General features: G+C 36.1%; 1 protein-coding gene across 9 annotated transcripts in view; it reads left to right on the top strand.

Moving 5' to 3' along the window:
* Nucleotides 1–26355, top strand: part of PLEKHA5 (pleckstrin homology domain containing A5) — a 229012-nt gene that overhangs the window by 188114 nt on the left and 14543 nt on the right. For 4 of the 9 annotated variants that reach the window (XM_046670009.1, XM_046670000.1, XM_046669981.1 and 1 more), the window contains 8 exons: nucleotides 3438–3500; nucleotides 4748–4828; nucleotides 4962–5111; nucleotides 14643–14744; nucleotides 18433–18544; nucleotides 19608–19654; nucleotides 20447–20635; nucleotides 21396–21513. In XM_046670009.1, the coding sequence (XP_046525965.1) occupies nucleotides 3438–3500; nucleotides 4748–4828; nucleotides 4962–5111; nucleotides 14643–14744; nucleotides 18433–18544; nucleotides 19608–19654; nucleotides 20447–20635; nucleotides 21396–21513 (862 nt within the window). The remainder of the gene's footprint in view (nucleotides 1–3437; nucleotides 3501–4747; nucleotides 4829–4961; nucleotides 5112–14642; nucleotides 14745–18432; nucleotides 18545–19607; nucleotides 19655–20446; nucleotides 20636–21395; nucleotides 21514–26355) is intronic. The other 5 variants (XM_046670036.1, XM_046670026.1, XM_046670017.1 and 2 more) reach the window with 2 other exon arrangements.

Below are 26355 nucleotides of genomic sequence, written 5' to 3'. Positions count from 1 at the left end.
TTCTTCCATCAGCCACTAGTAAAGTACTTAATTATTGCAGGGCTTCATTGTTGGATAAAAGTGACAGTCAGACACATTTCATAAACTCTGGGTATAAATTTGCATAAACTGAAATTAGACCTTATTTTTTCTCCAGGTTTCCCTTATCATGTTCTTATCCAAAGAAAATCTTGATGAAAGTTTCTATCGTACACTGTTACAGTTTGCCTCTCTGCTGGCGCATTGCAATGCTGCGTTAATAGGTTCCTGAAATTTAGCTGAAAATTCGGTGGCAAGAGAGTGTTTTCATAGCCATTCAGGTTTTCTCTCAAGAGGACCTTCATGTTTGCATTTTCTTAGAAGAAAGAGGACACCTGAGAAATTACCTAGGCAGTGATTTTCTTAAAATTAGTCAAATAAAAAAGACGTAAAACTGAATCAAAACAAATGCTAAATAAGTGAGCAAGTCGAAAAATTCCTCTGCATTTATTACTCTTTGTACCACCTTTCACAATTACATTTTGTGCCAGAGTTTTTATAACATAATTAATGTTGGTGACATTAATCACCTGATAAATAATTATTTTAAAAGATACTAATATTGGCAAACACCTACAGCCCTTTGAGCAGTTTTGAGTCCTCTTAGGAGATAGTATCTAATTTTATCAAATAGTTCCCCAAAATCCTTTTTGGTGTTTGTAATATATTCATATACTTTAAAATATATACATAGCCCACTGCTTAAACAGGATACTTCAGAAAGTTGAATTTTAATTAACAAAAGTAATTTTGTCTCAACTTAATGCCAAGCTAGTTTAAAAAAAAATAATTAGGTATTTTATTATGAAAAAGCTCTGACTTTCTAAATAAAATACAGCACATGTTATCTAGTCAGTAAAGTTTGTATAATACACTTTGCAAATTGGAGCCTGAGCACAGCTCGAGCTTATGTAACTACAAAGCCCATTTTCATTTACTGTTCTGATGTTGCTGAGGGACTTCAAACACAGGCATCCAAGCCCAGAACTTTTTTGTTTTCTTGGCTAAAGATGAAATTGAAAAACGATAGAAAAGTATTGCCATGAAACGTTATTTTATAAAGAACTTGAGCTAATCAGAATATTCATGAAATTACATTTTTCCTGTTAGTAGGATTTTCATATTCAGGACTAAATAGCAGAGTTCTTCTATTCTAGATGGAAATTGTTTTTTTAATAAATTATATCCATGTTTTCTTAAGAAAAGCTTCAGTAATTATTATCACTAATGGAAAATAGGCCATGCTTAACGCTTAATTATTTAAAGAATAATCTTGGTTTTTTTAATGCTTTTCTTCTGACAGGTAAAAGCAATATATAGTGGGAAGTTAATTATTTTAGGATTTTTGTCAGTTGGTATCTAATAATGAATATCTTTATTGAATAACTTGATAGAAGGTTTAAATAAATTTTTCAGTGCTACTAAAAATAGAGGCACAACAAAAATGAATCTAATTTACTTGTGGAATATGTTTATATGGCTATAAGGATGTGTCATTCTAAAATTATAACTACACAGCACACATTTTCTTTTTTATAATATACTAACTGATAAGAAAATGAACGTGCAATAAGATTCCTAAATGAAAATAGCATACCAATATCCTAAATATTCATTACAGATTACTAAATTTCCAATTTAAAATACTAATGTTTTTTCTCTTGACCCTGGGATATAGAATATAATTCATATTTTTATCTAAATGTAGCACTGTCCACTAGTTACATTCAAATTATACATTCCATGGTTTAGTAAAGCTGTTTTGCATTTAACTTTAAATATTAAATAAGCAAAGTATATTTGGACATTTAGTAGCTACAGGCTTTCTATCTTTAATTTCTTATAAATGAGAGGAATTAATTTTCGTGTTGTTTTGCATTTTTGCTCGTGGATCTGCGCCATTTTCAAACTTGCTCTACGTGCCCCTTCTTTCAGATAGGAGCATAACCCTTTTCTTGGATCTAGGTGCTTTAATTCAGAATGACAGCTGACACTTCTCAGGACATATTCATAGTGATCCTTGGATATTTTAAAATAGTACATAAATGTTGTGACTTTTGCCATTAAATTCATTTTTCATGTGATACTCATTTCTCTGAAAGTCTTGTGGTTTATTAATCACTGTGCATACCCTTAAATAGTCACAGATTCATTTGCATGAGGTACGTGAAAGTAATGTCTTGAAATGAAACACGTAAATCTAGGATTTATTATTGTATGTTTGGAATGCTTACATTTTTAACTTCCTAATTCCCACATTTCTAGATCTATTCAAAGTTGTCTGCTGTTTAAATCATGCCTTCTTCTAAAGATGTAACTGTCAAGCAGTTTCTTACAGAGAGGGCATACATAGTTGTAGCTTATACCTTCTTAGGCATTTGTATATGTACATATGAAATTTAGTTTTCCAACCTAGAATGTAGTTGGGATACGTTACTCCCATCCTCACTTTGAGAAAAAGTGTACCATTTAGTAAACATGCAGTGAGCCCCAATTAAATTTTTCCTACCGTGTTTTTGTTACTGTCTGGCGCTCAATATAAAGTCCAAAGACAGGAGAGAGAGTGAAATACTGCCCGCAGAGGCTGTGATGTGATCTGTGGTATAACTGACTGGGAGGGCTACTGAAATCTTGGTAAGCAGAGTCAGAAATGAGGATTTGTTTGACCAAAAGATATTTGGAAAAAATTGAAGGAAGGATGTTTACGCTGAATAATAATTCCTTACAGTATAATAAAAGGTGTCAGTGAACACATATAAACTTATGAAATTTGACTACCCGTAGTTTATAACAGGCTTTCAGCTTTATGAGGTTTTGAATGATTTTCCTCTTTTCAATTAAACCCATCCTTTTCCTCCATTATCTTTTAGTTCTTAAGACAGAAGAACAAGATAAGTCTTTATTGTGTATGTGTGTTTATATATTACGTACATGTATACAGTATGTTGCAGGTTTTGTTAACAAAATTGTACTAAGACGTGTTGGCATTTGAGTGTACACATACACAGTTGTGTGTTATGTGTATACCTTGAAGGATGGCTTTGACTGTTGAAATATGCCTGATTTGAATATTTGATTCAACACAGTTGCTATGATTGTATTTGTCAATTTTTCGTTAAAAGAATGTGTGTCTTACAAATGGAAAATGTAAAGTGCTATATAATTTTGCTTGAATAGCTTATTTTGTTTGACAAGCCTAAGTTAGCATCATTCTTATGTACCTTGCATACCGTATCACTGTGAAATATTTTTCTACTTTTGTAATGATCTGTGTTTGAAGTAAACTTCTAAGAGCATAAGAAGCCTTAAAATCCCATTTTTGTTATTGTTATGTAAATCTAAATATTAAGTGTAGACTAAATAAATATATTTTTAAATATTATTTTTTTAAAGTTGTTATATGGCATTTTTCCTTATAGCTGTCACAAGATGAATGTAGAGGCACATTATACAAATACAGACCTGAAGAAGTCGATATTGATGTAAGTATTAGTAAGCTATATGTTGTCAGTGCTCTGTCATATTCTCTGCCAAAACTTTGGAAATAAGCATGACAGAAAACTTGCTCTTCCTCCCCGCTCTCCCAAATGACATCAAAGAAATTCGCATTTTCTTCTGCTTTTGCACTTAGATTCAATTAAATCCTCGCTCCCCGTCTATTCTCCACCCACCCCTACCCCCATAGTTAGTGCTTAAACATATTAAGAATCACTTAAATGAAAGTAAAAGACTATTTCTGATTTTTAAAAAAATGATAGAGAACTGGAGACAAAGTAAAATTGTCTGTGACTTCTATCACTGCTTCCTTTTTCACTTAAATTTAAGGTTTGGATTTTTTAAAATCTATTTTAGATCGCTGACTTGCCATACATTCTTTTGTATTTATATCTCATTCTTCCCTCCTTTCCTCTGGTTTTTATTCCATTGAGGTGTAGCTTCTCATTTCAATACAGTCCATTTGGTGTAGCTTGAGTTTTGTTGTCTAAAAAAATAAGGTGGTTACTTTAATGGACAAATGGCAAAGAGTAAATTCTCAAGTTTCTTGCTTGCTTGTCATTATGCAGTTAGATTTGGGACATATTTACAGTTTGTCCAGGGTTTTTATTTTCAGATGTTTGGAGGACTGGTTTATTGTAGTATTGAAATTTTATTAGAGTACCCTCTCGTATTTTCATAAAAATTGGGGTAGTACCAAGAATTTAAAACATTAAAACTATTGAAAGTGATTTTTCTCCATTGGCTATCACCAATATTTTTATTTGTATTATTGCAATTAGAAGCAATCTTTTGTTTATATTCTTTTCTCAGAACATAAGCGCACATTTAAAAAATATAAAAGCAGAATCCAGCTGGTGTTCTAATTAAGGACAATGTATATCACTTAACCTATCCAGCAATTTGTAGAGAAAAAATCTTAACCACATTGAAATGATTTGTTAAAATCATATGAGACTGCTTGATGACTAATAATATTTTGAATTATGTAGGTTAAATGGTATGGTTGAAATGCTTTTTCACTTTGCATGTTTTTAAGCATTCTATCTTTATAAGCTATACTTTAATTTTTATTTTACTGATTGAAATAAAGATTGACCTGATTAGGTATTCCATGGCTGTTTTAAGTGTGTTTTCTTGTTATACATACCTCAGTTACGGGAGTGACTGCCTTCCTCCAATTACAGGGAAAATAAAAAGTTGCTAATGAAAGACATCTTCTCCTATAACCTAGGCCAAGTTAAGCCGATTATGTGAACAGGATAAAGTGGTACATGCTCTGGAAGAGAAACTTCAGCAACTCCACAAGGAGAAAGTAGGACAATTATGTTTATTATCTACAATTGACGTTACTTTATATGATTATTATCAGGACACTGATAACTATAGTAAAAAAGAATTAATTCGATGATGCAGAACATTAAGTGTAATTATTTTTATTATAATAGTACACGCTTGAGCAAGCTTTGCTATCAGCCAGCCAAGAGATAGAAATGAACGCAGATAACCCAGCAGCCATTCAGACCGTGGTGTTACAGAGGGACGATTTACAAAATGGACTGCTCAGTACGTGTCGGGAACTCTCCCGAGCCACTGCTGTAAGTAGCAGATTTTTTTTCCTAGTAAGAGTCACTGAAATATTATGCACTTCTTTTTTTCTTCTTTCTAATTTATGTATTTTTTAATTGGACTGTCCTTAGGGTTATTCTTCACTATAACAAGAAATTAATTAATAATAAAAATAAGGAGTGATCTTTATTTCTCTATTTAAATAGTAGGCATTTTGTCCTTTGTGACATAGTTGTTTTACAGGGGAGATAAATACTCCTGTTTATGTATCATGCAAATGCAAAATTCTTAACTATGTTAATATTTACTGCATTAAGAAAATAAATATTTTGGTGCCGGCCCCCTGGCATAGTGGTTAAGTTCACCAGTCTGCTTCAGCGGCCCAGGGTTTGCAGGTTCAGATCCCAGGTGCAGACCTAGCACCACTCATCAAGCCACGCTGTGGTGGCATCCCACGTGAAATAGAGGAGGACTGACACACATGTTAGCTCAGGGCCAATCTTTCTCACAAAAGAAAAAGGAAAATAAATATTTTGTGGATTTTAGGGGAGTTAGAATAATTTGGGGAAAGTGCTAATTGGATTTATTTAACCAACCATTTCAGTAAAAAGCAGCTGTGAAATGCTTTTAAGAAGCCGTCAACATTACCATGTCATAGCTGCAGTGTGACCTAAGTTTAGATGGTAGGTGTGAGTAACAAATATAATTAGTAGAACCTTTTAACGCATAGTCGTGTCACTTAATAAAGAGTCCCTTGAGATTACCCAATCTGAAAGTCTGACTTCGAGTTTATAAATTGAGTGTTTTAAGAGTTTAAACAGTCTGCTTTAGAGCCTATGATGCAGTCATCTCTAAACATAGTAAGAGCACCTGCCCAAGCAGCCCTTTGAAGGAGAAGTCCCAGCAAAAGCCACCTGTTAGAGAAAACTGCTAACACACCCTTGTGTATACTTTCAATGGGCTGTCCAGGGAGCAGCTACCTTTTAAGAAGGTTCGCAGACAATATGGCTTAGCTAAGAGAGGTCTTTCCAAGCTGGCAAGATACCAGTATCGCAACAGGGCTTCAATTCCAAACACTAAATTAACATTCCAAACACAAGCTATTTTTAAAGGAATATACCATGGTTTTAAATAAGTCAAAACTTAGTTTTTGTGCTTCTTAAATACCTTATATTTAATATACCTGTTCCTGTTTTTAAAATATTATTTCATTATCTCAGTTGAGTCTCTTAATTATACTGTGATGTTTACATATTTTTTAAGAATTGAATATCCTTTCAATTGTGACCTTCTTGAAATCAGAACCATATCTTGTTCATCTTTTAGCTCTAGCATTTAGCACTATAGGATATGCATTAAGAAGTTGATGAATGAACTGCGTCACTGTTGCAGAGCTAAAAATGCTATGCCTAGAACTCAAATCCAGGTCTTCTAACCATAGTCCTGAGACTTGGCTCTACGTGGATTTTTATAATATAGTCATAAAGAAAATATATGCACCTGATATTTTGTCTGCAATGGAGTAGTGCCTACTTAATCAATGATGGGTAGGATTTAGATGGGAAGAAAGGGGAGGTGAAGGATGAGGGCTGTCCATGAGGGACAGAACACCTTGAACCACGGCACAGAGATGAGAATGTGGGAGACGTGTTTGGAGAAGCAAGAAATAGAACTAACTGACTGACTGGAATAGAGGATCAGGAATATGAGATTAGAAAGGGAATACGAGGTCAAGCTGTCAATGCCAAGCTAATGAAAAGCTCAGAATCGCCATGACAACCTGAGTCAAGTCAAAATTTAGTTAGAAGCTATTTTATGATTTGCTGTCTGGTTTGGAAAGTTCTAGGGACGTGGAGCGTTCAGTTGAACCGTTACTTCTTCCCTTCCCAAATGGGTTTAGTAACAAATTTCATTGGTAGGCTTAGAATTTGCTTCATCCTAAGGTTAACTCCAGGCCTGATGGAAGTTTATTAGAAATGTTTTAGGGGCCGGCCCCGTGACCGAGTGGTTACATTCATGCGCTCCTGGGTGAGGACATGGCACTGCTCATCAGGCCATGCTGAGGTGGCGTCCCACATACCGCAACTAGAAGGACCCACAACTAAAAATACACAGCTATGTGCTGGGGGTCTTTGGGGAGAAAAAGGAAAAAAGTAAAATCTAAAAAAAAAAAAAATGTTTTAGTAGAAATTAGTCACATTCGAATATACTGTTGATATCCTATATAATCACTTTGCCTTGCCTTCAGCATTATTCAGCGGTCAATTACAAGCCGTCAATATGTTCTTCTAAGACATATCTTGCTACGTAGAATACAAACTGTGTTATTTGTGCCTTTATGTAAACTCACTCAGATTGTAGCTGAAGGCTACAAATGATGTGTAACATCATACTGGGCATATGGTTGGCACTCAGTGGATGTTGATTAGATTTAAATTTGAGTTACATTTATGCCAGCAGAATCCCAAAGGATTCCGCTGATTCTTTCACAGTTGAATCGGGTCATTGGTTCTGATCCAAGTCCTGAGGTATAAAAGATATAATAAAGAGGTATACCATTAAGGCCTCCATAGATCGAATCTTTGATTCTGAGAACATCTTCTCCTCACCTGGTTGGCCACTAAGGTACATAAAGCTAGGATTAACACAAGGTGAACCTGTAAAGCAGTGTTCCCTTTACGTTTTATTTAAATCTTGATAGCACATCTCCTCTCCATGTGCCCCATCCCACACACACATGCTCTAAGCACACGGCGCCTTTGTGTCCCCTCCTTGCCTCTACTTCTTTTTATCTAAGTCTGATTAGTGAGAAAGATTGTTATCACAGCCAGTTACACCTGGAAATCTTTCAGCGTGTCGCCGTCTTCGTTTAGGTTCTCTCCTGAAAGCAGAGCCTGAGATGAGGACTGGGTTTGTTTGGGAGATGCTTCCAGGAAGCGGAAGTGGGGGTGTGGAGAATGAGACAGGGAGGGGGAGGAGCCAATATGTTTCACTGCTGTCTTGGTTACAACTGTGGGCAATAGGGATTTGACCCCACTGGGGACTTACTGAGGAAATAGGCAGAATGCTTCAGGATTTTCCACTGAACGCCTGGGAGGCTGGGCTATCCTTCACTCTGGTCGAAGTTGCCCTGGGGTCCTTAATTTATTCATACTTCATATTGCCTTAGCTAGCTTGCCATGAGACACCAGCACGCATGGACTGTAAATGCATGTTCCTTGAAATCAGGTGGGCAAAGGGCATGTGGTGTGGAGCTCCATAAACATCTGCTACAGTCACCTCTCTTGGGGACATTAGGCCTTATATCTCTCTGCATGTCAGAGAAATATTCTTGTGCTTTATCAGTTCAACAGGTGCTTCTCTTATTCTTCCCAACAATTCAAGGAGCCAGATAAAGCAGATACCATTCACTTATCATAATAGATAGAATTTGTGACTCATCCAATAATGGCAGCAAAATATATTTGTATTTCTGTGTTTTTGACAAACTGACGCATTAACTAAGCTGGATTCTAGATGGGAGGGCCATGCGTAAACAGAGTTTTAGACTACAATGGATATACTAGGGTGTAAGATTGTAAACTTAAAGGGACAGAGAAGCAAGACTAAGGACCTGCCTCGGGTAGAAGCTTGCACATTCAATGTCTTCGTGTACTCATTCGCAATATTATAAAGAGCTACTGAGAATCATGGTTATAGCAAAGTAATTTTTACAGTAGATCTGTCAACAACCATGAATTGTCGTGGAATACGATATAACATTCCCCCAAAAAGAGACAGCCAGATGTGATACACCTCCTAATGTGCTGCAGTATAAAAGACCCAACAACACTTACGAGGTATTTTTACCAGGAGATCAAATCTGAATCTCAGCAAGTCTCAGTATCTAACTACAGACTTATAGGAAATAAATACAGGGAACAGAAGAGCTCTCCAAGCAGTACCACAGGGATTCAATTAGCAAAATTCAGAATAGGAGAAATTCTATAGGACAAGTAGCCCATTCTCTTCAACAAATAAGTAGCAAGGGATGGGGGGATTACTATAATTAGAAATGTTTTTTTAAAAAAATGGATACAGCTTGAAGTCAGCAATTCCAAAAGTCCTATGCACCCCAATGTTCATTGCAGCATTATTTACAATAGCCAAGACATGGAAGCAACCTAAGTGCCCATCAACAGATGAATGGATAAAGAAGATGTGGTATATATATGCAATGGAATACTACTCAGCTGTGAAACAGAACAAAATCATTTCCATTTGCAATAACATGGATGGACCTTGAGGGAATTATGTTAAGTGAAATAAGCCAGATATAGAAGGATAATCTCTGTATGACTCCACTCATATGAGGAATTTAAAAATGTGGACAAAGAGAACAGATTAGTGGCTACCAGGGGAAAGATGGGGTGGGGGGTGGGCACAAAGGGTGAAATGGTGCACCTACAACACGACTAACAAACATTAATGTACAACTGAAATTTCACAAGATTGTAACCTATCATTAACTCAATAAAAAAATTAATTTAAAAAAAGGAATACATATTAATAATTTAAAAAATAAAAATTTTCCTATTACTTTTCTCATTGCGGTTTCTTTTCTTTGGAAATACATACTGAAGTATTTACAGATGAAAAGGGATGATGCTTGGTGTTTGCTGTAAAATAATCACTCAGGGATTGGATATGGGTGCTGTGGATGGAACCAGATTGGCTGTGTGTGGGTAACTGTTGAATTCAGGCGCAAGTGGGCACTACTTTTGTGTATATTTTGAAATTTTTATTGTACATGTCTGAGAAAGACTAAAGGAAAATCCTTTGAAAATGCTAACAAAGGTGAAGCACAGTAATAGGACTTTTTTCTTTCCCTTTCCCTGTGTTCTAGCTTTTCTACTTTTATAATTATAAAAGTTTATTATATCTAAAATTTGTACAGTAAAGAGTAACAACTTTCTTGGAGATGGAATATAATTTTGTTTCAAAGCCAAGATTAGAGGAGAAACTGAAGATGGGAGTTAAAGATTATAAATAGCCAAGAAGTAGAATGACTATAATTATCATCGACTAGAAATTTGAAATACAGGCAGCTCCATTAATGTGGCCGATTTAGTTGATCCTCCCTTTACACAGTTTAAATTTGGCCAAATTTTAAAAAGCCAATATAGTCGTTATTAGATAATATAGTAAGTATGTCATGTGCTTAGTAAATAGTGATTTTTCTTTGAGATGCAGTTGTATGATAATGCAAATATAAAAAGACAGATATTCTTTTTTGAAAAATTATTCAAATAACTAAGCACATTCTTAAAATCTGTGCCAAGAAATCTCTACATCCTGAAGGTAAAGATGAAGTCAGATTAGCTTTATTTTAACTAATCTCAAAAGTCAACTGCTTCTAATACCTAGTTGACAGAATTGTTATGGTTGGGTGATAGTGACCGGAAAGTTGCCGTTTTTTTGTGTCTAGTCCTCAAAACATAACAGTAAGTTTAAATATTTCAACGCTTTCATTTTCTGAGATTTAGTAGTGGACATTAATCAGTAATATTTAAAACTGAAAAGACTTGTTTGAAGCTTAAGAGGCTAATAAATAATCGTACTTCATCTGTACTGTTACCCCCTTCCATTTTGAAACGGAAAGTCTACTGTCAACTCTTTACCAAAACTTTATGCTTCATTTTTTAAATAGAAAAGCAGAACAGTAAATTAACATTTCTTCGATTAAAACTCGGAAACACTAATTGAAAGGCAAACCAGAAATAAACCAGTCTGCCTGTTAGCTCTAAGCATAATAATGGTAATAATTACTTACATTTATGTGTGGCATTTGTATAACTATTCCCTCGAGTAGATTTTGTTATAAATTGCCATTGATCCTGGACAAGAAGAGGAAAGTTCTTCTTATATTAAAAACTTGGAAATGAATCATTAGTCCTAATCCTTTCTTAATAAGGACCACAGTGGGTGGCAGCTGTAGCTCATTGATCTTTCTGGCAGTCTGGGATTCGGTGCATCTGAGTGTTGCAGACCTGCTTGAAGTTTTCTTTTTCCCACAGTGGCAAGTCTTGTCTTAGTACAGACTATAAAGAAGTAACCACTATTACAGTTTGCTTGTTCCATGCCCTAAACTTAGACTAGGCCAAATTTGGTAAAAAGTCTTCTGCCATCCCTGTAACAATCCCACACGTGCACGCCCTTTTTTTTTTACCTTTGTTAGAGGATAACACATTCTCAGAAAAGTACACAGATTAGGTGCATAGATATAGCTGACATTCATATCAAGATATTGAATTTCACTGACGTGCCAGAAGCTTCTCTCCCGAAGACTGCCCCCTCCCAAAAACACCACTACCTGACTTTTAAATTATATATTATTGACTTTGCCTGTTTTTGAACTATTTTATAACAGTATAATCATATAGTATATGCTCTTTGGCTTCTTTTAACAGTATGAGGTTTATCTATGTGGTTGCAGATTGCAGGAGTTCATGCATTCTCTTAACAATGTGGCTTGAAACTCCACCTTTTTACTGAAAGCACTATTTCCTGACATGTGCCTGTGATTTTGAGATAATTGTCATTACCCCTTTTAATTGCCTTAGTGTACCTATGTATTCCCTTCTTGACAAAAAATAGTAGGACATATTTAAAGATTTTAACATTACTTGGATAATCTATGAAATTCTTGAGTGGAATCCTCAGTCAGGTGCTAGGAGGAGACTGGTGTTATGCCAGCGCTGCCCCTTTTCTTGCCATCCCCTCTTGCCTTGTGTTCTGTCCACCCATCATGATGTTTAAGGAGCTGAGAGGTAAAGGCGGAAATGGGTAGGCCCAGCAGGGTTATGAGACTCAGGCCAAATGAAACAGTGTAATGGAGGGCTTTCCAGGTTACGGAAACTGAAAGTGTGTTGTGTTTCTTCACTCCTAAAATATTGGTAAAAAAATCTCTAGCTCTCAGTCTCTATTTTTCATGTGTTTCTGTAAGAAGGACAAGAATTCCTGCCATCCTAAAATGATCTTCTATTTCGATGCCCCTACAGCACCTTTGAGCCCACCCTGACCTCTAGCTTTTCTACCAGAGAGGTTAGGTGTGAGCCTGGCAATGCCATCTGACTTACTCTCTGGGCTGCCACGGGGGTCTGTTATCCTCATTTTACCCTCCCTGAAGCCTTCAAAGGCCCATTATTTAGATTCCCAGTTTTTGTGATATAAACAAATTAGAAGATATCTAGAAGCAATTTTTATTAAAGGAGATCAGTATCGTTATTTGCTCAGGTAAAAACAGTTCGCTGAAGCTAAGTAAGGAGACTAATATTTACACAGTATAGATGAGATAAAAATCTTTAGTCCTTTATCACTGTGCCTTTTTAAAATTCATTGTGAAATCTTTAAAAGAGAACCTGCAGGAACTTGAGGTATTGCTGCTTTTTATTTTAAACTGTTAAGATTATTTTAAGTAACCTTTTTTCTGCACTCACTACCCTCTTTCCTTATCCCAAGACTATTGCTGTTGGTAAACTGACATTTCCCAGGGGAGCTTCATTCAGAACAGTTCAAGGCAAGAAATCCAGCAGCGTTTGGTAGTGTTTGTCGGTTGTGTTACACGTGCCAACAGCACACTAGATACTGTTGATAAAATAGTGATCAGGGCTGGCCCGGTGGCGCAGCGGTTAAGTTTGCATGTTCCGCTTCTCAGTGGCCTGGGGTTCGCCAGTTCAGATCCCTGATGTGGACATGGCATCGTTTGGCAAGGGCTATGCTGTGGTAGGCATCCCACGTGTAAAGTGGAGGAGGATGAGCATGGATGTTAGCTCAGGGCTGGTCTTCCTCAGCAAGGAGAGGAGGTTTGGCAGTAGATAGCTCAGCGCTAATCTTCCTCAAAAGGGGCGGGTGGGCCAGCCCGGTGGCACAGCTGTTAAGTGCGCACGTTCCACTTCGAGGCCCTGGGTTGGCCAATTTGGATCCCACGTGCAGACATGGCACCGCTTGGCACACCATGCTATGGTAGGCGTCCTACACATAAAGTAGAGGAAGATGGGCATGGATGTTAGCTCAGGGCCAGTCTTCCTCAGCGAAAAGTGGAGGATTGGCAGCACTTAGCTCAGGGCTAATCTTCCTCAGAAAAAAAAAATAGTGGTCAAATACAGTCCCTGCCCTTATTTTCTCGATTTGTTGACCTCATACCACTCTCCAACATATAATTAGCCCAAAGAAGAGTGTCTGCACTCCCATAGAATAGCATCCCTGAAACAGAATGATATGGCGTATTTTTGAGCACTTGTAGAGTCATTCTATATTCAATAGATGACAGGTAGTTAAAGACCAAGTATGAAAAACTCTGTGGGGCCGGCCCGGTGGCACAGTGGTGAAGTTCACACACTCCACTTCAGTGGCCCAAGGTTCACCGGCCCGGATCCCGGCACGGACCTACAGTGGATGCATCACTTATCAAACCACTTCATGGCAGGCATCCCACATATAAAATGAGGAAGATGGGCACAGATGTTAGCTCAGGATCAATATTCCTCAACAAAAAGAAGATTGGCAGTGGATGTGAGCTCAGGGCTAGTCTTCCTCAACAACAACAAAAAAACTTCTCTGATTTGAGAGTTTGGGGTAATTTTTTGTCCAAAGGAGAAAGGTATAGGTGGATGCTGTCTATATTGGGTCTCTGAGCAGGATTCACTGACTTGTTTAGTTAGCTGAATTAGGTTATGACATTACTGTAAATTTATTCTAAGTAAAATCATGTCAGGCTTCTGGTGTTACTGAAAATCCAACATGCTGAAACACATCCTGTTTAGTATTTGTATTCCTGGAGAAGTTTTAGTCAGGACAGATAAGAAAATGCTTTCTTTATGCCTTTACTGCATTTTAAGAAATTCAAGGAAAATTTACTGTATCGCCATGAATAAAACAATGTATTTCCTCAAAATAAAACTCTTTAGAGAGAATAAATTCAAATATTTTGATGTCATGAATGCATAAATAGGGGTTGTGATGGGTTTGTTTGGGTTTGTTTTTCTTTTTTTTTTTTATTAATGTTATGATAGATTACAACCTTGTGAGATTTCAGTTGTACGTTATTGTTAGTCATGTTGTGGGTACACCACTTCCCCCTTTGTGCCCTCCCCCCACCCCCCCTTTTCCCTGGTAACCACGGATCAGATCTCCTTGTCAATATATTAACTTCCACCTATGAGTGGAGTCATATAGAGTTCGTCTTACTCTGACTGGCTTATTTCGCTTAACATAATACTCTCAAGGTCCATCCACGTTGCTGTGAATGGGCCAATTTTGTCTTTTTTTATGGCTGAGTGGTATTCCATTGTGTATATATACCATATCTTCTTTATCCAATAATTTGAATACAGCAGCGGCGCAATAATGAATACTTCAGTGGCTCAGTAAATTCTTGTAGAATTGAGCAAAAAAGAGAGAGAAAAGTAAAGGAAAATGGGTTATAAAAATTTTCATTTTGCTGAACATAAACTGCACAGTTGATAACAACATAAAAACACATTTTCCCCATTTGAGTAATTAAAGCTTTTTGATTTTAGGAACTGGAGCGAGCGTGGAGAGAATATGACAAGCTAGAATACGATGTCACTATTACCAGGAACCAGATGCAAGAGCAGCTGGATCGCCTGGGTGAAGTTCAGGTACGAAAGCGTCATTTTTTTACATTGTTGTAACTGATTTTGACTGATACTGTGCAACCCACCTTGTTAGATTCACGCACGCCCTTAACAGTTGTTATATTGTTGCCTACCTAAGACCTGGGTGGGAATACTTTCAATGATAGGAATCTTACTATCTCACAAAGTAGCCCGTCCCTCATTGTTTAAAAGTTCTTTATTCTTGGGGCTGGCCTGGTGGCATAGTGGTTAAGTTTGCACACTCTGCTTTGGCAGCCTGGGATTCACGCGTTCAGATCCTGGGCACAGACCTAGCACTGCTCATCACACCACGCTGTGGTGGCACCCCAACATAAAGTAGAGCAAGATTGGCACAGATGTTCTCTCAGCACCAGTCTTCCTCATGGGAAGAGAAAAGTTCTATATTCCGTTGGGTAATTGGTGATCTCTGGAGTGTTCTGTGCCTCTAGCTAACTATGTCACTTGGTATTGAGGTGTTGAATTATATAGACTTATCAAATAATTGTTATTTTGTCTTTTTTATAAAATGTATTCTAATCTAATCTATATTAAATGGTTGTTTTTTATCAAACTATATTTAGCCTATAATCTCAACTGATGTATCATTAGAATAGGGGAAGATGTAACACCATTGGCATAAAGAGTCCAGTTGTGTAGACAGGCAGATCTGGGATCAAGTTCCAGGGGTTAGTTTTCAAATCTGTAAAATGGAAGTAATAATACCTCTCTTAAAGTGTTCTTCTGAGGAGTGGAGATAATATACATTTAAGAAAATAATAGGGGGGGGCCGGCCCCTTGGCCAAGTGTTTAAGTTCTTGCGCTCTGCTTCAGCGGCCCAGGGTTTCGCCGGTTCGAATCCTGGGCAGGGACATGGCACCGCTCATCAGGCCATGCTGAGGCAGCATCCCACATGCCACAGCTAGAAGGACCCACAACTAAAATATGCAGCTGTGTACTGGGGGATTTGGGGAGAAAAAGCAGGGGAAAAAAAAGAAAATAATAAAAGTCACTTCATGCTTGTGGCCCTATGTAAATTTGGTCATCTGCTTTGGAAACCCAGTGGACTCAACAGACAAATCAATAGAAGGACTAAAAGGTTAGTAAGGGGGCTGGCCCAGCGGCATAGTGGGTAAGTTCACGTGCTTCACTTCAGCGGCCCAGGGTTTGTGGGTTTGGATCCTGGGCATGGACCTACACACCACTCATCAAGCCATGCTGTGGCAGTATCCCATATACAAAGTAGAGGAAGATTGGCACAGATATTAGCTCAGGGACCATCTTCCTCTCAAAGAAAAAAAAAATGGTTAGTGAGGTTGACTCATAGAAAATCAACTGTCTTCTCTCTGTGCTGTCCAGTGTAGTAGCCATTAGCCACTTGTAGTTGTTGGGCACTTGAAATGTTGCTAGTGTGACTGAGGAACTGAAGTTTTAGTTATATCTCATTTTAAGTATCTAAATTTAGGTAGCCACATGTGGTTGTGACTTTTGTATTGAACACTGAAGTTAGACTAATGAGGTACTAAATACATTAGAAAAATAACTATAAATATCTAAAATTTAACCCAAGGTTCGGGAAACTTTTTCTATAAAGGGCCAGATATTAAATATATACACTCTGTCACATAATCTTTGGTGGTTTGGGATTTTTTATAATCACTCAAAAATGTAAAAATTTGTTCTTAGCTTACAGACCGTAGAAAAAGAGACTACAGGCCAGAGCAGTTGGCCAATCCTGATATAAACTAACAAAAAAATATAAACCATGAAAAATTAATTTCTGTATTATAGGACATAAGAGAAGACTTGAATAAATGGAGAATTGTAATTAGTTCAAACATGTTCATGGATGGCCTGATTTAACATTGTCACGGTGAAAATTCTTCCCATAAGCTCAATTCTATTCCAACCAAATTTCTAGCAGAATTTTCTGAAAAAAATTAACAAAATGGTTCTGATGATTTTAACGTATAATCAAGACCATAAGTAGTTAAGACAGTTTTTGAAAAAATAAAAAAACTAGAAGGCACACTCTATGAGAAGTGCATTGCACACGTGACCTTAGACCAGTCATGTAACAACTCTGCATCTCATCTCCACAGCTGTAACATGAAAACAACAACAGTACCCGCACTGGCTTATTAAATGATTAAAGGTGTTGATATTTTTGAAGCACTTTAAGTAGTACCAGGCACATAAAACATACATGTTGTTAAATAAGTAAGTAAACAATGAGGGTAGCCTAGACAAACTTCAAAGATGACACACTGGAAAGAAGTATCTTTGACCGCTAAAATTCAACGAGAGTTACTGTCTAGATTTGCAAGGAACTTTTTCTGTTTGATTTGGAGAAACAATACATCAGCAAAACAGACAAAGAACATAAGTCGTTTTAAATCATAGAAAGTAAAACTCAGATTGCTAACAAGTGTTTGAAAGTTGTTCAAAGTCACTAGTAGCCAGAGAAATGCAAAATCAAACAAAAATGAGATGTCCGTTGTACACCTTTCAGAGAGGCAAAAATATGTACATATTTTCTTTATTATTGCAAAAGTAATACATGTCATAAAACACATGCCAACTGTCTGATTTTTATGGTTGATGTTCCCTCCCCGTAAGTATATCAGTATTCACGTCTCTGGACTGTCCTTGGGTTTGGGTCTTGTGTGGGTACTTCCTTTCCCTTGATGCTTCCAGCCTGTGGCTTGGAAAGCTCAATAACCAGAGTTATGTGGTACCTTGTTTTGAGGCAGTGTTACTACATAGTCCTTAGGCTTATAGACTTTGAAAACATATTTCTGCCCCTCAGAGGATTTTTTATCTTTATGATTTTTGTATTCTAATATCTACAGTTGTCAAAAACTGATATTCAGTGGAAAAAACCTTGTTTTCTAGGTAATGTGATGGTTTTTGTACTTTATTGCCTATTTTTTAAATAAAGTTATGTTCCTAAAAAAATATTTATTGTTATCCTAAATATTTGTCAGTGAGAGTCATAGGGTTCTATTAGAATCTTACAGAAAATCAATATGATCTTATTTTGGTTTCAGTTATAGTATTTAGCCTGAGGGCATGAAATGGGGTGTTAGAAGTAAGAAAGTAGATATAGCTTAGGATAGAATAAAAATGGCAGGTTCCAAAATCTAGATTCTAGATTCCGAAATTGAAAATTTGTCCTGCAAATAACATTTATTTAACTCTCAGTTAAAATTCCTCTAAATATATTTTGTTAATTGTCCTTTTAATTTCTTTTTTGTCATGTCTCATTGTATTCTAGACCATAAGAAGCTGGTATACTTTCCATTTCTTTTTTCTCCCCCTAAAATATATGATTTTTTAATTTGGGGTTTGTGGGTTTCTGTTTTGTTCTGTTATCTTTTTGGTTTTCTTTTCCATTTTTAGGCCCTCTGATCAGCATTCCTTCCTGGGATCGTAAATAGTAGAAGGCAAAGCTTATTGAAGAGATAAGAAATAGTGTGCTTAAGTCTGAAAAATTAATTTTTTTCTTTCTCTGCTTTATCTTTTATCTTTACCACTGAAGTTGCAAAATTGGGAGAGTCACATAGATCATATTAAATATCATATTAAATATTCCCAAAACTTAATCCACTTTTTTAAATGTATAATTAGTAGGAGACATAACTTCATTTAATGATTTTTCCCCTGCATCTGGTCTATCCATTTTTACTAATAGACTGAATCAGCAGGAATTCAGCGTGCACAGATTCAGAAAGAACTTTGGAGAATTCAAGATGTCACAGAAGGACTGAGTAAACACAAGCAGCAGAGAGGCACCACAGAAACAGGTCAAGTAGCTTTGTATTTTATTCTTGGTAATTGACCATAATAGTATATCTAAATGGAATGACACGTAGAATCGGGTTTCTTTTTTCATTTTAGTGGATTTTGACATCAGAAAACAGGCCACTCTCCTTTGTAATATTGAGTCATTACACAAATTTGTAAAGTAAAAAGCACAAGTTTTGCCAACTACACTTACACAAAAATAAATCTTCGTTTTGTGTGTGTAATTAAAAACACACGTGGTGTTTTGATTTTAGGAGTTTTTTTTCCCACAACAGAAAATGGAATTATACTGTACCTATTTTTCAACAATTTGTCTTTTTCTCCTTAACAATACAACATCATAGCTGCCTAAGAATCCATTGTGTAGATGAACTACAATTTATCCATTTCTGTGTTGCTGAGCATGTAGATTGTTTCCAGGTTTTTGGTTTGTTTGTTTGTTTCTGTCATAATGCTGTAATGAACATTGTTATATGTATAATTAAACACATATGCTGGTGCTTCTGGGTTCCAGAAGTGGAAAGTGAGCCCACGTTGTCCATTTTGATAAGTACCACCAAATTACTCTCCTAAAAGATTATATCAAAGTGTGCTTACACCAGTAATGTCTGAGAAAACCCTTTTCCCAATACTCTTGTTTAAACTAGATATTTTAATTTATTTTGCTCTGTTTTGTTTTTTGAGGAAGATTAGCCCTGAGCTAACATCTGCCACTTCAGTCCTCCTCTTTTTGCTGAGGAAGATGGGTCATGAGCTAACATCCATGCCCATCTTCCTCTATTTTATATGTGGGACGCCTGCCACGCACGGCTCGATAAGTGGTGCATATATCCCTGCCCAGGATCTGAACCGGTGAACTCCAAGCTGCTGAAGGGGAGCATGAACTTAACTGCTGCACCACCAGGATGGCTCCAATTTTGGTCTTAAATTGTGAAAACATTAGTAAATGAAGGATTAAAAACTGAAGTCTTCATTAAGTGGAATGAAATTATTCCCTTTTTTCTGTAGATTTAGAAAGATATGTTTAGTACAAGTAGTTATGTTTTATAATTTCTTTGATAGGTATGGCAGGACCAAAGCCTTTCTCGACAGTCAAGTACAAAAATGAGGTAAGTTTGGATTGTTTGTCTAACTATAAATTATTTTAAATGTTTAAAACATGAATTAGAACTGTCTTTGCTCATAACAAAATGTTTTCTGAATGTGTTTAACCTGTTTTAATCTTGAAATTTCACTGGTTCAGTAATTTGGTACTTCTAACAAATGTGATTTTTCTTCCCTTTTCGTAATGCAAAAAAATTGAATCACTACTTTTCATGTATGTTAGAATGTTAACATTGTCATACTTTTTCTAATCTAAGTGATTTGAATATTTATCATTGTTTCTTATGCTTCTTAAAATGTATGGGATGATTGATAGATAAATTGGCTGTGTATCATGTATGCCATAAATAAATTACCACTACAAAGAGATACTGTCAACCTAATTGAAAGCATCTGTGGTCTTGAAATCTGTATAAAAGCCAATCAAAAAGAAATGTTTATTTTATTCTCTTAAAAATTACCAAAAAAATATGGAGTGAGATTTTTTAATTAACCCTTTTCCTCTGTTTTTTAAAATGAAACACAGTAGTTTCATACGTCTGTTCTGATGTTCAGCTTCAGTATAAAGCTAACCTGTGTTGCTGGAAAAAATTAGAGACCATATTTAAAACCCACTTACTGGCTATCAAAAACATTTTAACATTTTCGGTTTTACTTTTCAATATGAGACTTTTGGCTTGGCAGTGTCTCTTTAATTATCTTAAAGCGAATTTCAGTTAACTTACCGTTGCAAAGAATTTAGATACACTTCATTCAATATGCTTGTCTAAATAAGGTGACTGTTCTACAATCTTTAGGAAGAGGAAGTAGTCCCACCTCGTCCTCCACTTCCTCGGTCCTATGACTTTACAGAGCAGCTTCCCATAATCCCCTCTCTGCCCAGTGACAGCAGCTCCTTGCTCTGTTATAGCAGGGGCCCAGTCCATCTGCCTGAAGAAAAGAAGATTCATCAAGTTCAAGGATATCCAAGAAATGGATCTCACTGTGTAAGTGGCTGCAGTAGCCACAGAATGATCAGTCATACGTGCCCTCTCCTTTTTGAAAATGGATTTTTCACTCAAACTTTTTTTTTTTATTCTAACACCACTTTTAGCCACTGCTTTTTTTTGTTTACAGATAACGTTATCATTTGTGTTGTTCCTGTTTGGGTTTTACCATTCTCATTTTTTAGTATTTTCACAATTTTAATACTAGTTCATAATTTCATATTTTTCATAAGTATTTTCATAAAGTGGTTACTTTGCATGTGTTTAAGGGGCCATACCTTAAATATACCGTTTCAAGATGTTAGAGGCAAAATGATATCTTTAGATCAGCAAGAAGCGAGAAAGAAAAAGATTGTTACTAGGAATGATAAAAAGGTTAGGATGTGGGCAGTTCAGCCAAGGAAAACTATTAGAGGATGTGGACATTGCCAAGGAGAGACATTACCCATGAAAACTGGAAATAAGAGGTTTGAGGTTAAGCCAGTAAATGTGAAATGTACTAAGCAAGGAGAAAAGGATAAGGAAAAAAGGAATAGGGCTTATTGGGTTAATATGATATAATTAATTTTAAAACCAAAAGTTTTACTGGTTAGAATTCTTTTTTCCCAACCTTAGTTAAAACATACTCATTAATTGTGTTATATCCAAGATAGCTGACTGAGGGCTTTTAATTTGTAGAGTTTGATTTGAGTCTTCAGAGGTAAACATTTTAAAAGAAACTCGTAGCAATTTTTTTCTAATGGTGTACTTTCCTTTCAAGGGTCCAGATTATAGACTCTACAAGAGTGAGCCAGAGCTAACAACTGTGGCAGAAGTTGATGAGTCTAATGGGGAAGAAAAATCAGAACCTGTTTCAGAAATGGAAACTTCAGTTAAAGGTCAGCATTTGAGATATATTTTACCTCCTATGTTTTTCAGACATTTTAGCAGTAACTTCGCTTTACTTTTTGACCTAGTACCTGTAGAAGTCCACAATCCCTTATGTGAAACCTTTGGAATCCGATAAATTTCTGAATTCAGTTTTCAGATATTAGGAAGATATCACGAGCCATAAACCATCTCAGCTAGTTAGGAGGCAGCAACCCCTTTTTAAATATATTAATATTTCTGGAATATTCAGTCTAAGTGGGATAAAGACTAAAAAGCTTCATATCAGTTCCAGTTAGGTTTTACTGAGAAATGTTTATGCCCAACTTGAAAAGCTTTCCATTTCCTGAGATTTTTTATTTTTTGTTTTTTTCTATTTCAAAATTGTACATAAACAATTAAGGACTGAAACAAATTTTCATACAATTTATATGATACAAATAAATTCCATGAAATAATACTTAGCCTTACTGTGTGTACTCTGACTTTTTGTTTTTTTTAATGCTGGTCATTCTTCAGTGTTGTAAAGAAAAGGGGTAGAAGGGCAACTATTTAGGATTAAAAAGATAGAAAAGGCCAGATACAGTGCAGTGCTCGAAGCTTGATTGGATCATGGTTTAAAAGAAAAGGCTCTGAAGACATTCTTGGGACCATTATGGAAATTTAAATATGTTCTAGACGTTATCTAATAAGTGATATCGTAGTTATGTAGGAGAATGTGTTGTGTGAATTCTGAAACACTTAGAAAAGTATCCACAACTTACATTCAAATGTTTCACCAAAAACGTGTGTTTGTGTGTACGTCTGTACATGTATGTGTACACACTTGTACAAAACTAAAGCAAATATGGCAAATGTAAATTTTTGCAGAAAAATAGTTACTGATCTATAACCCACTAGACGTTTTTTTATAATCTGCTAAAGGATCACGAAGTAAAGTTTGAGAAACATTAAATGGTCATTGTTTACATAGCTTCTTCCAAGATAGGAATATTTTTCTAGGTCTTCTAATGTCGGGGTTTTTTTAATTAGAAAAATACTACCATCTTGAAAACTTAATATTTATACATCTGTCTCCTTCTCATTCAAATCATTACATCTCCTCATTGAAAGACTTTATTAAAACTTTATCTTTTCATACACAGATGTGAGTTAAACAGTCATAGTCTTAGTCCGTATCATATTGGTGCATATTATTATAAATATACAGGAAATATCAGAATGCAAACAAAAGTAAATGTTTTTGGCAATACAGCTAACTACATGCCCTGGCCACTCCTCCCACAAAAAGTGACTACAATTGCTTGTTAATATACTTTTAAATTTTTTGAGAAGCTTCAACAAGTTGAGCAAAAGTAAAGAAAGGAATGCTCAGGCCAAAGATTATGTGCAGGGTGGCACATTAGTCTGTTTAGGCTGCCGTAACAAAATACCACAGGCTGAGTGGCTGAAACAACAGAAATGTGTTCTCACAGTTCTGGAGGCCAGAAATCCCGGATCAAGGTCCGGCAGGGTTTGGTTTCAGGTAAGGACTGTCTTCCCAGCTTGCGGATGGCTGCTCCTTGGTGCACCTTCACATGCCTTTTCCTCTGAGTGTGAGCAAAGAGAAAGAGATCACATGTAAGCTCCCTGGTGTCTCTTTTTATAAGGACACTAATCCTATCGGATTATAACCCTTATGATCCCACTTAAGCTTAATTACCTCCATATAGACCCTATCACCAATACAGTTACGTTCAAGGGTTAAAGCTTCAACGTGAATTTTAGGACACAATTTAGTCCACAGCAGAAGGGATCCAAACAGGTAAGTGGAGCCCTAAGCCAGCTTTTGCCTTGTGACATGACAAAGCTCAGAGCCTGAACAAATAAGGAGTCTGGTAAGAGACCCCCTCAGTTAAAGCTGGGACCTTCTGAGCGCTGTACTCTCAGTGAAACTGGTTAATTGGATTTCATCAAAATGTAGAACTTCTGCCCATCAGAAGGGGAGAAAATGTTACCAATATATCTATCTGACAAAGGCCTTGTATCTAGAATATATAAACAATTCTTGCAAATCAATAATAAAAACAGCCCAAGAAAATGTAGGCAAAAGACTTGGACACTTAACAAATAAGATATACAGATATCCAGAGAGTTTACAGCTGATTTATCATTAAAAAAAAATGCAGTTTTAATGCAAATTAAACTCACAGTTCACACCTTCTAGAAAGGCTATATTTAAAAGACTAACTGGGGCCAGCCCCATGGCCAAGTGGTTAAGTTCACGTGCTCCACTTCTGCAGCCCAGGGGTTTTCACTGGTTCGCATCCCGGGTGCTGATCCAGCACCACTCATCAAGCCATGCTGAGGCAGTGTCCCACACAGCAGAACCGAAAGGACCTACACTAGAATATACAACTATGTGCTGCGGGGCTTTGGGGAGAAGAAGGAGAAGGGAAAAAAAAAAAAAGATTAGCAACAGATTGTCAGCTCAGGTGCCAATCTTAAAAAAAACAACACTGACTACTAAGTGTTGGTTAGGGCATGGAACAATTGGAACTCACACACAGTTCTCATGGTAGTAATAGAATAGAACGACAGTTTGGCAGTTTCTTATAAAGTTAAACATGCAATTATCATATCCAGCAATTGTACTCCTATATATTTACCTAAGGAAAATGAAAACATAATTCCTTAAAAAGACTCATACAAGTATTTTTATAGTAGCTTTAATTCATAATAGACAAAAACTGGAAGCAACCCATATGTCTGTCAACAAGAGTATGGGTAAACAAATTGTGATATCTTCATATACTAGAATACTCCTCAGCAATTAAAAAAAAACTATTGACAGGTGTACACATATGAATATCAAAAACATGGATAAACATGAAAAAAATTATGTTGAGTGAAAGAAGCCTAACACAAAGGAGACATAGTTTAGATTTCTTTATGTGTGAGAATAGGTAAAACTGGTCTATCGGTGATAGACAGCAGGAAAAGAGTTGCCTTTGGCAGAAGAGTGAGATTGACTGGAAGGGGACTTAGTGGGGTGATAGAGAGGGTCTTTATCTTAACTGAGATAATTGCACAGGCATATACATTTGTCAGACCTCACCAGTTGTACACCTAATATCTGTACCCTTCAGTATACCTTTTGCCTTGGTAAAAACTTGCGATGAGTGGTAAAGACAAAAACTGGGTGAGTTTGCCGCTTACTGACCGTCATTTAAGAGCGTTCTGTAATACTTCAGGTAGAAGGAAATTGATCAGATATGGAAGCTCTAAGAGGCCTAGAACTAAAACGTTTGGTAACAGTAGCATATAAAACAAGAGGTCTGTTGGCATTAACGTGTTCTAAGGTCCTTATATTCTTCCAGAGAATGATGATGATCCTGGTTAGAGTTTAATAGGTTACATATGCATGTTAGGGTATCAGATAAAGAAAAAAAATAGACTGTGCATACCTTCCAAACCAGTAAGGAGGCAAACAAAAGTAATCCAAAAGAAGAAAGAGGAAAAAAAATGGAAGAAGTGGGAAAAATGCAAAGCAAAAACTAAGTTGGTAGAAATGCACCTAAATATATCCATAACTACAACAACTATAATTGGACTAAATGCTTCACTCGAAAGAAAAAGATTGTCAAACTGGATTAAAATTAAAAATATGGCTATACAGTGTTTACAAACACACCTAAAACTTAAGTCTATTAAAAAATTAAGCCTAATGTTGAGTGAAAACGTCAAGTTGCAGAAAGATACATAATATATAATTCCGTGTATATAAAAGTCTAAAATAGGCAAAAGGAAAATAGTATATTTTTTAGGAATTCAAATATTACAAAACTATAAAGAAAAGCAGAGGAAAGATAAACATGTAATTCAACAGTTACTACCTCTGAGGAGAGAGGTTTAGAGAAGGTTGAGAAAAGGCTACTAAAAGTGATGATATTTCTTTATCCCGGTCATTTTTCTTTATACTTGCACATATTTTGTACTTATTCATTTATATGCTCTATTTAATTAAAAAAAAATTTTTTAAAAGTAAATCTTTTTCATTTGTCCAATCAGCAATTATGTAGTAGGTGAAAAGTGAAAATTTGGGTGGTGTAGCAGTTCATGAAATATCAGGCATACAGCCATGAGTGGGAGAAACTTGAAGCAGAGGTTTAAGTTGTTACAACCAACGGCCCACAAGCCAGATCTTTGTTCTCGTTTCTTGTTGGTGAATACGTAACACAGGGCCAAGATATAAAAGTCAGGGAGTATACAACATGTGAATAGACGCTTTTCAAAAGAATATAGTCACATAGCAAATAAGCCTATGAAGAGGAGCTCAGTCGTTTTGGTCATAGAAAAATGTAAATGAAAACCACAATGAGATACCACCATACACAAACCGGAATGGCTAAAGTTAAGACTGACCTTACCTTTTTGAATTGTCTAACTTTTCTTAGTAGTATTTTAGTTGTTTTGCTTGGATTTTCCAGATATACAGTTATGTCATAATTATAACTATCCTTTTTCCTTCCTAAATTCTAAGCCTCTTCCTTCTCTGGATCCAGTAGCTCCGCAGTATTATTAAGAAATAGAGGAGCTTAGTGGGCATCCTAATTCTGTTGTTGACTTTAGCAAGAATGCTTTTAAATTTTTCCCACTGATCATGATCCTGGCTTTGGTTTGGGATATCTATGTTTTGTCATATTATGGAAGTATCTGTTTCTTCTTCTGTTTTTTTTTCAATTTTATTTTTCCTTCTTCTCCCCAAAGCCCCCAGTACATAGTTGTATATATTTTTTAGTTGTGGGTCCTTCTACTTGTCGTTTATTCTTATTTTAGTGAAGTGTTTCTTTTTCATGAAAGGGTACTGAATT

The sequence above is a fragment of the Equus quagga genome, chromosome 1 (genome assembly GCF_021613505.1).
Source record: "Equus quagga isolate Etosha38 chromosome 1, UCLA_HA_Equagga_1.0, whole genome shotgun sequence".
In the NCBI taxonomy this organism is placed as follows: domain Eukaryota; kingdom Metazoa; phylum Chordata; class Mammalia; order Perissodactyla; family Equidae; genus Equus; species Equus quagga.
The sequence above is the reverse complement of the archived record's forward strand: the minus strand, read 5'-3'. Positions and strand labels throughout refer to the sequence as shown.